Source organism: Trachymyrmex septentrionalis, unplaced genomic scaffold, assembly GCF_001594115.1.
Source record: "Trachymyrmex septentrionalis isolate Tsep2-gDNA-1 unplaced genomic scaffold, Tsep1.0 scaffold83, whole genome shotgun sequence".
Classification (NCBI taxonomy): Eukaryota; Metazoa; Arthropoda; class Insecta; order Hymenoptera; family Formicidae; genus Trachymyrmex; species Trachymyrmex septentrionalis.
Window position 1 is genome coordinate 2,168,213 of NW_017306018.1, and position 12,203 is coordinate 2,180,415.

General features: G+C 42.6%; 2 protein-coding genes across 3 annotated transcripts in view; both read left to right on the forward strand.

Annotated features, from left to right (window-relative positions):
- Positions 1–673: 673 nt before the first annotated feature.
- Positions 674–12,203, forward strand: part of LOC108755128 (neuroligin-1-like) — a 25,169-nt gene continuing 13,639 nt past the window's right edge. The window contains exons 1-3 of one of the 2 annotated variants that reach the window (XM_018497957.1): positions 674–831; positions 938–1,149; positions 4,637–6,288. In XM_018497957.1, the coding sequence (XP_018353459.1) occupies positions 5,469–6,288 (820 nt within the window). In that variant the 5' untranslated portion in view covers positions 674–831; positions 938–1,149; positions 4,637–5,468. The other variant, XM_018497956.1, reaches the window with a different exon arrangement.
- On the forward strand, positions 4,961–5,464 carry LOC108754921 (homeobox protein Hox-A13-like). The gene has a single exon (XM_018497588.1). It carries the CDS (start codon positions 4,961–4,963, stop codon positions 5,462–5,464), a length of 504 nt encoding a protein of 167 aa, XP_018353090.1.

Sequence of the window (12,203 nt, forward strand, 5' to 3'; positions counted from 1 at the left end):
GTGGGGGGGAGGGAGGGAGAGGAGAAAGAGAATTCGTTTCGCACACCAAGCAGCCTCTTGAAGCAGCTTTCGCTCGTGCCCTTCTCGTATGTGAGGGAGGACAGACAGGAGCGAAGGGTGGCGTGTGTGAGACGTGGGTGTCGAAGGCGCAGCGGCGGCAGCGGCAGCCGCGAGGATGTGGAACACGAGCCGGCGGCGGCGGTCGGAGAAAAGATGCTGCGCGTACCCGAGGAAGAAGCAGGATAGAAGGCTCCCTCGATGTGGGGGTGGCAAAAGCGACGAGAGGGATAGTAGAAGGGGATAGAAATGGAGAGAAAGAGAGAGAGAGAGAGAGAGAGAGAGAGAGAGAGGGAGAGGAAAGCCGGAACGACCCGGGGGTTGCCGTGGTGCTATCGACCGGGCCGTCGCTGGTCGGAATCAAACCAGGCGTCGGCGCCGTGGCTGTCCCGGCTTCCTCGAGTGCCGGACCATCCTCCACCTCCACCATCACCGCCGCCGCCGCCGCCGCCGCCGCCACCACCACCACCACCACCACCACCACCACCACCACCATCGCCGCCACCACCATCACTACTATCAGCGGCAAGAGCAGCAGGCACCAGCACCGCCACCTCCGCGGAGGTCGCACGGCTGCTAGCCCTCAGCGCGTTAGTAGTGCCCGGGATACAGTCGATCGCGCACACGAAGGGTGCGGGTCGTCCTGGGGGTTGATTGTTGGTACGGAATTGGCTGGTTTCGGCAGTCTCGCTCTCTTGCATGCAGTCCGTCTCGCGACGGGTCGTCGTCGCGTCGCGATTCAACAGCTGGCGAGAAGGTGTGCTTAAGCGGAGAGTATGTGAATCGGCAAATATCTCGCGTCCGCGCTCCAATCGCGGCTTGACGACGCTTCGAGCGATTTGGACTGCGCTCGGACGCGTGAATCGGCATTGTTCTCAAGAGCGTAAACGTCAACTCCGGACTCTTAACGTGATGCGAGCCACGTCGAATGGATCGAAGCGCTACGTGTTGGTGCGTGTGGTGCCGGAGCGATAGAATTGAAATTATCTGGACCGATACGGAAGTTATCTGATCGAGAATACCCGAGTGAATATCATTATGCACTATGTGATACGAGGAGACGACGCTAGATAAGGAGTTGGATGTTTTCCGGTGCGTTCCTCACATTTTTTCGGATTATCCTGTAAATAATGCAAAATGTTCCTGCTCAATAATTCATAAGTTAAACGAATGACATGGTCTCACACTCGGCAAAAACACATTATTCACTGTGAATAATTGTATTTGATTGCTTTTGTAAACTTTACTTTTTCCAGTTGTTCAACAAATCTGAAACATATGGCTTCGAAACATTGTCGATGATAACTTCGAGATTTGAAGAAATCCGCGCATCGTTTTCGATCAATATTAGTTTGTCGCGTACACATATATTGCAGGAAAGAGTAAAATTATACCAACAATGGCAACTACGTCATAGATTTCCGTCAATTATTATCGCGAAAACAATTCATCGTTAGTCTTTTCAGATTTTGTAGACCACTTTTTTGAAGATTGAATATTCAGGATTATTAACTATACTTATATTGATTGAGTGTCATATTAAATATTATTTACAGAAAATATAAATAATTGATATTTTAAAAAAATTTGCATTTACTAGAACACATACATTTATTTTATGCGATTCTTATATACGTTCTTGTTATTTTAGTTTCCCATTTCATTCAATTTTTTACTGAATACAGCTTTTGAATTTGAGCATATAATTTTATAGACTGCGAATAAATATATCAGTTATAATTAAGATAAAGTTGAAATATAAATGTACTCACCTACTCAAAAAATCGAGTCACTAAAACGTTACGATAGCGCGTTTTTTTTTTTGCGGCTGATTATAAATACTGAATAGGATTTTTTATCGCGCACAATATAATTAATACATAAAATAATATTTGATTATTTCAATCATTTCTAGTTTAGTTATTGGATAGAATATTTTATTATGTAAAAACTTTGAAATAATTTGACGATAAATCTAACAACAAAATATTGCAATTTTACAGTAATGCATTTTTTAAGTACATCTCCATTTTTAGAAATCAGTTTTGTCATTGAAGTGTTCGAATTCTCTTATTTCTTTCTCTTTGCACTTTCATAATATATATTTAAATTCCAGCCATATTTCGCACGTCAGTTAAAATTAATATATTATAAAGATAGAGTATGATAGAAATGAATTGAGAGAGAGAATGGTTATGAAGCTAAGCCTCAATTTCGAAGATTGGGGGTTCGTAATGTTGTAAAATGGATCACCATCAATTCTCTTTGACTCATCCATTTCTTGCAGGATACGCTCTCGTTGATCCGTGCAAAAATGTCACGCCGGCACTCGCGCAATTTCCGCGATAATATATCGGCGTTTTTCGCTAAGGATCCGTTCTACCTTTCACGTTATCGTTGCTGCCTCAATAATTTCTCGTAGATTCTTCTCGTGGATCTGGAAACTTCGAACTTATCTTCCCCGTCGGTGAATTATTAATCGTCCGGTCATCCCTTCCCTTCTTCCTGCTGCAATTAGCGCGAGCTCCGGAATTTAATTTCGCTCGCCAGACCAGATTGTCGCGCTTATATGATTCAGCATTGGCATCTCGTTTTTGCTTGCTCGCTTGAATGGCGCGAAATCGAAGCGTAATCCAATGATAGTTTGCACCTCTTTCTGAACTTGCGAGGTTGCGTCGGCATCGCGCTGCTCTGTCGAAAGACCCTCGGGGAATCCGATCTGCAAAGTACTTAGAAGGAGCAAGTCGGACTAACTCGAGAATCGGGAATACTTACTTCAAACTATAGCCGGCACGTTCCCGATCGAAAGGAGCGCGAGAAAAAAATTCGTATTTGCTGTAAATATATACGTGCGAGTTATCACACGTCAAGAGAACATGAAATTAATCAAATTTTGTATAAACACATTTAAATTGTGGATACAACATTGTATATAATTAGCATTTGAACGTTTACACAAATAGGTATTTATATGGCGCGCTATTTATATTTCACCGAGCTTTGCTTTCATAATTCTAAAGTTCCTTTTACAGATAGGTATACGAATAGCACTAATAAATGACACGGAAAATATTATGGCAGTTAACGATTTATTCTCTTTAATGGACGGATTTCTGTATTTCTCGAAATATTTCTTTAAACGAATGAAAAAAACTAAACGGATGAAAAATATTAAAGATAAGTAAGACTTTTAATTATAATTTTTGGTACGCATTTACGCCCCCTTTTTGTATTTCGTAAGTATAATAACACTCATTTGTCATTGTCACAAGAAAATAGATGGTATACTTCTTACTTCGGCACGTTTACCAGAAGTTTCAGAAAGTAAAAGTAGCAAGTGTAAGAAAAGTGTACGTTTATATGACTTGTCTTAACAATTGCACGCTCGACGAGGTACGAAAACTATTACGCCGCTTTCGTCACATAGGTGGGGACCTTCGCAGCTCACGCTATTTCGCTTGGCGTTTGGAAAAAGACAATGGCAGGCGTAACTGAATCACTTCGTGATAATTTAAACGCAGACTCCTTTCTCTGTCTCCGAACAAGGGGAAGAGGAGTTGAAATGTTTCTAAAGCTGCAGTACCAAATACACCAAGGGCCAGGGATAGAGTATAGTTTACCCCAAGTTGGAAATTGGAAATTCTCGCATAGCCACAGTTGAATGCTATCGGATTTCGCGTTATACGAGCAGTTTGAGCAACTCATTCGAATCAAACTACATCGTCATTGCAATTAATTAGATTTTGTCGGGCGACTGGCCGTGCGATTCGATTTTTCACTACTAGGTTCCGGCGTAATGTATATTAATTACTGATTTAACGAACGTAAATTTCAAGTCCAGCGTCGCTGAATTCCCGAAAATTCGATCCAAAGGGTCGGTGCATACATCTGCATATTAATACTCAATCGGAACGGTCAAATTTGCGCTATTACCACAATGGGGTCAGTTTTCACCGCAATAATATATGGAAATATATATTATCCTAGATTGGAGAGCAAAATATCTACTTCATTTCCTGTTATTTTATAATAAACCGAAAAAAAAACAGAACAGTTTTTGAAATTATGTGGCGTCCCGAGGAAAAATCAATAAACTAAAATTCGAATATTCCATTTATTTAGAAGCGTATTTGTTTAATGGAGAATACACACGTCCGAAACAAGTATATTTTTAGAACAACCGACAGAATAAAGAAATAAATGATTACAGAAAATGTAGAGGATAAAGAATGTGTTCGAAATTTGCTCCGAACCGATGGAGGATTAGGACAGGGGTGCGAAAAGGATGTCGTTGGCGATATACATGCTTCACGCACGATCGTCCCCTCGAAAGTATATCGAGCATACATTTTTCCAGTTCACTGGGCAGACCGTAGCAATTTACGCGCCATTTCTCGGGTACGAGGAACAGCTGTCTGTTTTCGTAAAATTTTAAATTATACATACGACGGAGATCTGTCCGAAGTTTATATACATTTATATACTTGTGCGACTGTCATCGAGTTAATTGAATCTGACGTGAAATTAATTTTCAGGGAAACCACAAACTTAACGAACCGTCCTTTACGTGTTGTTGCAGCGTGTTAAGGGGGCGCGAGAGATGAAAGCAGGTGGTTTCCGGCGAGAGCGAGAAACAGAAACTCGGAGGATCGAAGAATCGTCGTCTTTCCCGAGACGATTCTTAGCGACGAGGACGTTGAGGATTCCGCGCGAGTCGGCGACTCGCGAGGGTGGTGCATCGAACGATCGTATACGCCTGGGGCGCCGATGATTCCATCAGGATCATTCACTGCCGACGATTCGAGCCCGTCGATCGTCATCGAAGCGTCGTGTTGCGCGATAACGACGATCAGTCGCCAGATTGGCAGCTCAGCGTCAACGCGGGCAACGTATCCACCTGAGAATGGAAGTGAGAGTTTGCTCGGAGCCAATCAGCAGCAGAAGCAGCAGCAGCAGCAGCAGCAGCAGCAGCAGCAGCGGCAGCAGCGGCGGCAGCAGCGCGATAGTAGTACCGAGTCGCTATTCTGAATTCGAAACGGCGGACGAGAAGCGCAAGCCGCTTGGAGGGTGCGGGATTGGAGGTGGCGGCAAACCGTACCGGAAGCTGTGGGAGTGGGTGGACGGTAGCGACGGGATAAGGGTGGCGGCGGCGGCGGCGGCGACGGCGGCGGCGGCGGCGGCGGTGCGGAAAGGGGTACAGGAGGGTAAGCGCAAAAAATTGCCGGCGGCAGCGGCGGCGGCGGCGAGGACGGAGGGCCGAGGGACGGGCAAGAAGGCGGCGGCGGCGGCGGCTGCGGTGAACGGGAAAGGAAAGCGGAAATCGGAAGCGGAAGAAGAAAGGGGTCGTCCATCGGTAGGAGGGCCCCACAGATGCGGGGCCCGCAGGGGCCAGTCCGCGGCGGCGTGACGCGATGCGGACGTCCTCCTCCTCTTTGCCGAGGAAGAGGAAGAGGAAAGACGACCTCTCGCCTCCCGACACCGTCCTTCTCACCGGCGACCGGCGACCGTCAGTTAAACATGTCTCTCGACAGCACTGTCTTCCGCAGCTCGATATTATCGTATCGTATCGAACGCGGTACAATATTCTTCACCGGGGACAGGATGTTTGCTCGACGTATCACGAGGTTCCTGGGAAGCTGGGGAATCGGCAAACAAACGGGATTTCCCCGGGTGAACGACGCTGCGAACGAGGTAAGCGGAAAGGAGGGAAATGCGACGAGGGAAGCGACGACGGGGAATATAAAGAAGAAAGACGACGACGAAGTGCGAAGGATATCGCGAGTAAAGGGATCCCTCGAAGGGTCCCATCCGACGGCGGTATCGCCAAAAGCGTCTTCCTGCTGGCGCTGCTATGCGTCCAGTGCTGCCTGGCAGGTACCGAGGCTCTGGCCGGCACTCAGAAGTATTGTACCAGAACAATTAAAACACGATACGGTATCCTGCGCGGCATCGAGGCTAGATCGTCGACGGCCGTCGAGACTTATTACGGCGTGCCGTACGCGACGCCGCCACTCGGAGCGCTGCGTTACATGCCGCCGGTTACCCCGACACCCTGGCGTGGCATCAAGTTCGCCGATACCATGCCGCCGGCCTGCCCGCAGCGGCCACCGGTACTGGACGAGAGCTTGCCGCGGCAGAGACAGGCCTACTTTAAAAGGCTGGTGCCAGCACTGGCCAATCAGAGCGAAGACTGCTTGTATTTGAACCTCTATGTGCCCAAAGCTCCTCACGGTAAGTGGTTACTCGGACGTTATCCTAAAGAATGCTCGTACTGCCTAATAAGCAAGAGACATCTTGAAACGTCCCAGTAACGTTGTAGCAACGTTACGATGTTGCTGCAATGTTGCTAGAATGTATCAAGATTTTTCTTGTTCACCCAAGTAGAGGAAAAATGTAAAAAATAGCTGCACTCAGCGGAGAAAGTAGCTTTACAATTAGCCTTACTGTTGTAAAATTCTGCGATACGATTGAATTTTGCTTGTGATTCTTTGTGGCTCTAAATGTATAAACCAATGATATTGAAGAATTTTAATAACAGTTGCAAAACTGCTTTCTCTGCTGAAGTACGTAGTCGTACTATATGTTAAAGCACTTTGTTGGTAATGACTGTTTTACAAAGAATTCTACTTTTTTGCTGATAATTAATTTTACTATAAATGTGACTTTTTTTTATCTATATTAATATATGATACTCTTTATATATTATATATTATATATTACTTTTTTTAAATATTCTGTATGAATTTATATACGAAACATGTCTGATATAAATGCACACAGAAATATTTAAGTGTTAAAATTTATTTTGATTGAAAAATTGGATTTCCCTTATTCAATTAGATTCATTCTCATCGGTCTATTTTAAATTGTAATTATCTTTTTATACATATATATCATAGGAGTAATAATTGGGTAAAGTAATAATATGATTTACAAAATTATATTGTTGCCCTCGAATATTCTTTGCGCTTTCTAAAAATTAAATTCTTTTTATAGTTTTTTAAAAGATATGAAACAATTACCAATAATTTTATGATTAAAACATTCTACAAAATCGACGATTAAAGAAAACGATTGTGAAAATGTTTCCGTCAATACTGCAGTACATTTTATTTTTTTGAGTAGAAAATAATGTTAAAAAAGCCTGTAACAATATTTCAGATATCTACGTTTCACAGGACTTGTATCTTCTGTTTGGTTGAGATAGGAACACTGGTATTCTAAATCCTAAACAAAACTCTCGTGAAAAATATGTGAAAATACGTAAAGCTCTTGCGATGCACTGTTTGGAAAATCCTGCGCCATACGGTCCATTGTCGAATACAAAATTCGCCACGGAAACATAAGCTGAACTTTTCGGAATGTATCTTACGACGTAAAAGTTCGGTGATATTTTCGCGAGACTCTGTTACGAAACACCGTACAATTTTAGGTAGATTACTCAACTTGGTCGAAAGCGCGTCGCCAACCACCAAGAGGGGTAGGGGGAGGGGAGGGGAGGGCAAGAGAGAGAGAGAGAGAGAGAGAGAGAGAGAGAGAGAGGCGCAATTTCATTTCGTGATAATCTGATTATTGGAGCATTCGGGAATGCAGCATCGGTGCGTTACAATCGGACACGTGACAATGACATCGCGCGCGTATAATTCTGCGCGACAAGTAAGATACATATGTAGGTATGCGTGCACGCGCTGGCTCGCCAACTTTTTTTTCTTCGTCCGACGCACGAGCACGGGCCTGTTAGATACATTCACAGAGTTTCGCAAATGATGTTCCGCTTCCGTCGAAATTACGTTTAGCCGATTCCGACGAGCGTTCTATTTACAGTGCGATCCGCTCTACCTCTCTCGCTGGACATGAGACTACACCTATATTGTACACGACGACGCGGTAATTCGGCAGAGAGTCTAGATAACAAGGTGTAATGAGCTCTCGTGAAAGTAGAATTATTCATCTAGAAATTATTATCTTTTCCTCGTATTGCATCACAAAGAACCTTAGTAAGTGCTATCGCTCACATTTGGAATTTGGATGAACTTTTCTGCGCTGTGTGTGTGAGAGAGAGAGAGAGAGAGAGAGAGAGAGAGAGAGAGAGAGAGACGTGTTGACCTTAATTGCTTGCTTAAGCTTCTTGCTCGTGAAAAATACAGAGAGTTGAGAGATGGAGACCTTTAAATTTATCTAACAGTACAAGGTTATCTCATGAATGATCCATGCGCGATATTACGCGATCTCACTGATTAGCGTATATCTTTCATCCCTCTTTCTCATCCCATTCTTTCCGATTATTCTAGTACAGCTGAAATATAAAATGCAAAGAGAGCGCAAGAAGATTATAGCGATTGTGAGCGATAATTTCATTCCGACCATGATTTCTGTCAGATTGTTAGAGCCAAAAGTATAGAGGACGAACTACGTAATCGTGTGTACAATTGTCGACAAAAATGAAAGAAATAGAACGCGAAGATAACTAATCTCTCTCTCTCTCTCTCTCTCTCTTCAACGGTGTAATGTTGTTAGAAAGAGAGGGAAATTGGCTATTTGCTTCTCCTCTCTTTCATTTTTCTTGACCACGTCAAGGTATTCCATTTAGATACGGATAGCGTGGTCCATGCTCTATACCTTTGGTTAGAGCTAATTTCAATGCGGAGTACAGTCAAGGGGGGTTGAAAGGCGGTAGGGAGGTAGAGAAAAAAAAAAATCACATTCCGCGCAGCCGAGAGCTGAGAGCTCGATGCGGCGACTTTATAGTGGTCGCGATTTCGCGTGGCTGTGTCGCGATGCTGGTCTCCTTCGCAAGAAAACTCTTCTACTCCTCCACCCTCCCACCTTTTTACCCCTTTCCCCTACCATCACTTCCTCGCAGCTTTTAGCGTGGGGATTGGGGATAGAGCGGGAACGGGTGTCTGTAACAAAAGAGCGGATCGATCGCTCGCGGAGACGCTTTTCTGATTGCGAATACAGCGAGAGACTTTCAGATGAAGTGTAAACGCGAACCAATATACGGATCACAGATATGGAGATCAACAGAGCGGGACTGCATCCAACGATAAATTTTCAGATAGGGATTCGGCCGGATTTGTTGAATTCTGTAATATTGCCGGTTGTGTGTATAAAGGTCTGACCTAGTTTCGGGTTCTCTTGAACAGTTTGGCTTTGCTGCGCTTTAAGATAAATATGTCTATTCCAATTTTCGATAAGAGAGCGCGAAGATATCGCGTATACCAGAGAAAAATTTCTTTCTCGGAGAAAGAATTTGTACACACGCCGTGCATTAATAAGAGAGGGATATAAATTTTTGTGAAAAATAAATTCTCTCGCTCGAGATAATGCGGATGTATAGGATTAATTAAAAGTGTGAAAGCTCCATAATTTCCGTAAGGTGCGATCGGTCGGAGATAGAGCACGTATGAGAGACGTTGTGAATCTCGTGATACGCGATGGTACGCGATCCACTTGCGATTTTTCCGTTTTCTTTCTTTTTTCTTTTCTTTTTTTTTTTTGTTCCATGGGACCTCTTACAGAAAGGCCGCTATTATACTGTCGAATAAAAAGCCGTAACTACCCGACGTTTCAGCCGGATTAAAGAGAACGAGCCGTCGTTGCTTCCTTTGCTATCACGTTGAATCCTCTTGCTACTTTTTACAGAGCGCTTTTTCTCTTGCTTGTCTCTTCACTGACAACGCATGGGGGTGTGCAGCACCATCACCACCACTATCATCACTACTCGCGCGTAAGCAGCTTAGTTTTCGATCTTTCATCTCTGGATATCGTCGCGGAAAATTCAGACGAGAGTTTGAACTCCTTCGCTCGTGGCGCACTCGCGTTATTGAAACGCGGCTGTAATATGCGGAATTTAAATGCGGGGGAGAAGAAAAGGGGAAAACGTTTCTCAATCTCGATCGCACAATGTGGTGCTTTACGATTAGGAGTTTACAACGTTACTTTAATTCTGCAGGAATTCGTGCAGGAATAAATGAAGAAACCGATGAATTCTCTAGTTTTGAAGATTTCAATTTCGATCTTACGTTTATATATCGAAAATTCTTTTCCGATGCGATATTATAATAAACGTATAATCCATAAACACAGCTGGAATAGAAGCTTCACGTTGGATAAGATATGGAATCGTACGAAGTTACGAGTAATACGGAGATTGCGCAAGCTGGAATGCGTAATATATCGTATATCAAGTAGAATTTGTGCTTATTTTAGCGGTATTGCGTTTATTCGACAGATTGAGAGCTCTCTCGTCTTGGATCATCGTCGCGAAATTACTTTTATGATTATATCCCACATCTGTTATTACGCAACGGCGATGATGGCTCGTAACTCTGGACGATGCTTCATTCTGGAGAATGCTTACGATATCATTTATGGCTATACAGCAAACTGAAAATAATTATAATCTGCGATTAATTTAAACGTGTGATTACAAGTTTTATTTATTTAATATGAGAATTTCGTTTAATTATAGTGTAACAATAAGATATTGTCCATGGATATGTCACAAACAGAAAATAATCTGCGATTAATTTTATCACAGGTTTTATATATCAAATATAAGAATTTTATTTAATATAATTATGATGTAAAAAAGATATTGTCTGTGAATATATGTCACGAACAGAAAATCTATAATCTGCGATTAATTTAAATTTGTTATGATTATAAGTTTTATAATTTAATGTACGATTGTTATTTAATATAATACTTAATATTACGGTATGGAAAATAAAATTACTGCATACGTTGAATATGTTGTGTAAGCTCGTACAGATTCTTTATATTTCAAGATAATCAACAGTATGCTTTGTTATACTCACGCTGTAGTAAAAAGAAGTAGCGAATGTTTTTTCCCTTTATTATTTATCATTTAGTAATTTTTCTTTTTATGCAATTTTTTTACTGTAAAATATATTCTTGAATGTTGAATTCTTATGAATGTGCGATATTTTCTTCTTTATATTGTTAAATTTAACTATACGCTTTGCATATATCGATCATCTTTCATTCACGCTTGCAAGCGAACGTTATTCTTTGTGACGCGATAACTCGTGGAAAAATTTGATATAGGTAGATTTAATACAATACTCTACGGCAATGTACTCCGACGCAGACACAGAGAAACGCTCCGAGTGTCGGTGAATGAAGATCATAGTGAAAATAATATTCGGGACACAGGGACGAGCGGGGGATGATTCGCTCGCGAATTCATCCGGCTGTCGTTTCCCCGATCGAGCAGCGAGCATCCCCCGGCTTTGTGCGTATTGGCGTGTCTCGCGTGAGGAATTCGTCGCTATGAAGAAGAATGAAAGAATAAAGCGCACTTTTATCTGGAAAATGATGAGAAACCAGGGTGCCTCGGCAGCACAATGGCGAGGCCGATGCTGCATACGAGAAGAAATGAAGCGGACTGAAGGGATCCGAGGTATTGGAAGGACAAGATAAAGCGAAAGGAGTTCCTCGGGTAGAACGAAAGACAGAGAGAAAGAGAAAGAGACAGACAGAGAGGGAGAGAGAGAGAGAGAGAGAGAGAGAGGGAGAGAGAGAGAATACTGTAAAGGAATGCAAGTGTAAGGATGCGTTGCATCCTCAATTCCGTAGTGCATTGCAGTCGATTATTTGATTCACGTGAGAGAACCTGCAAGCACCGCGGGAGTGAGGTAGCTTCGTATCGGATCGACGTTCTTCTTGTCTGGCCGTTGAGACATTAATCTAGAGAGAGGACACGATAATGAAGAGGACTTCGACAAGCACCGACATATATGCGCGTTAGGATCGATTCTTTAATCTGTTCGCACTTAAGACCGTGGCCAAAGATCGATCATTATCTGTAATGGTTGTACAATGAACGTAATCTGGAGGAACTGATGGAAACTTTAATTAACTGTCTAACTTTAGGAAGGTTTTTAACCATGCGCAATTTAAACTGTCTAAAGAAAGACAACTGTAGGAAACTATTTATTTAAATAAATCCGATTCCCAAGATTTTTACAATTTTTATAGATTTTCTATAAAATTATACTAAGAAAATTAATTAAAATAAAATCGGGAATATATTTGTTTCATCTCATCTGACGTATGTAATATATACATAGAACTATTGGGTTGTTCGGAAAGTAATTTCGTTTTTTCGCAACAGAGGA

Excerpts from the sequence above, each read along its gene's own strand:
- LOC108754921 (XM_018497588.1), top strand. The coding sequence starts at position 4,961 with ATGGAAGTGAGAGTTTGCTCGGAGCCAATCAGCAGCAGAAGCAGCAGC.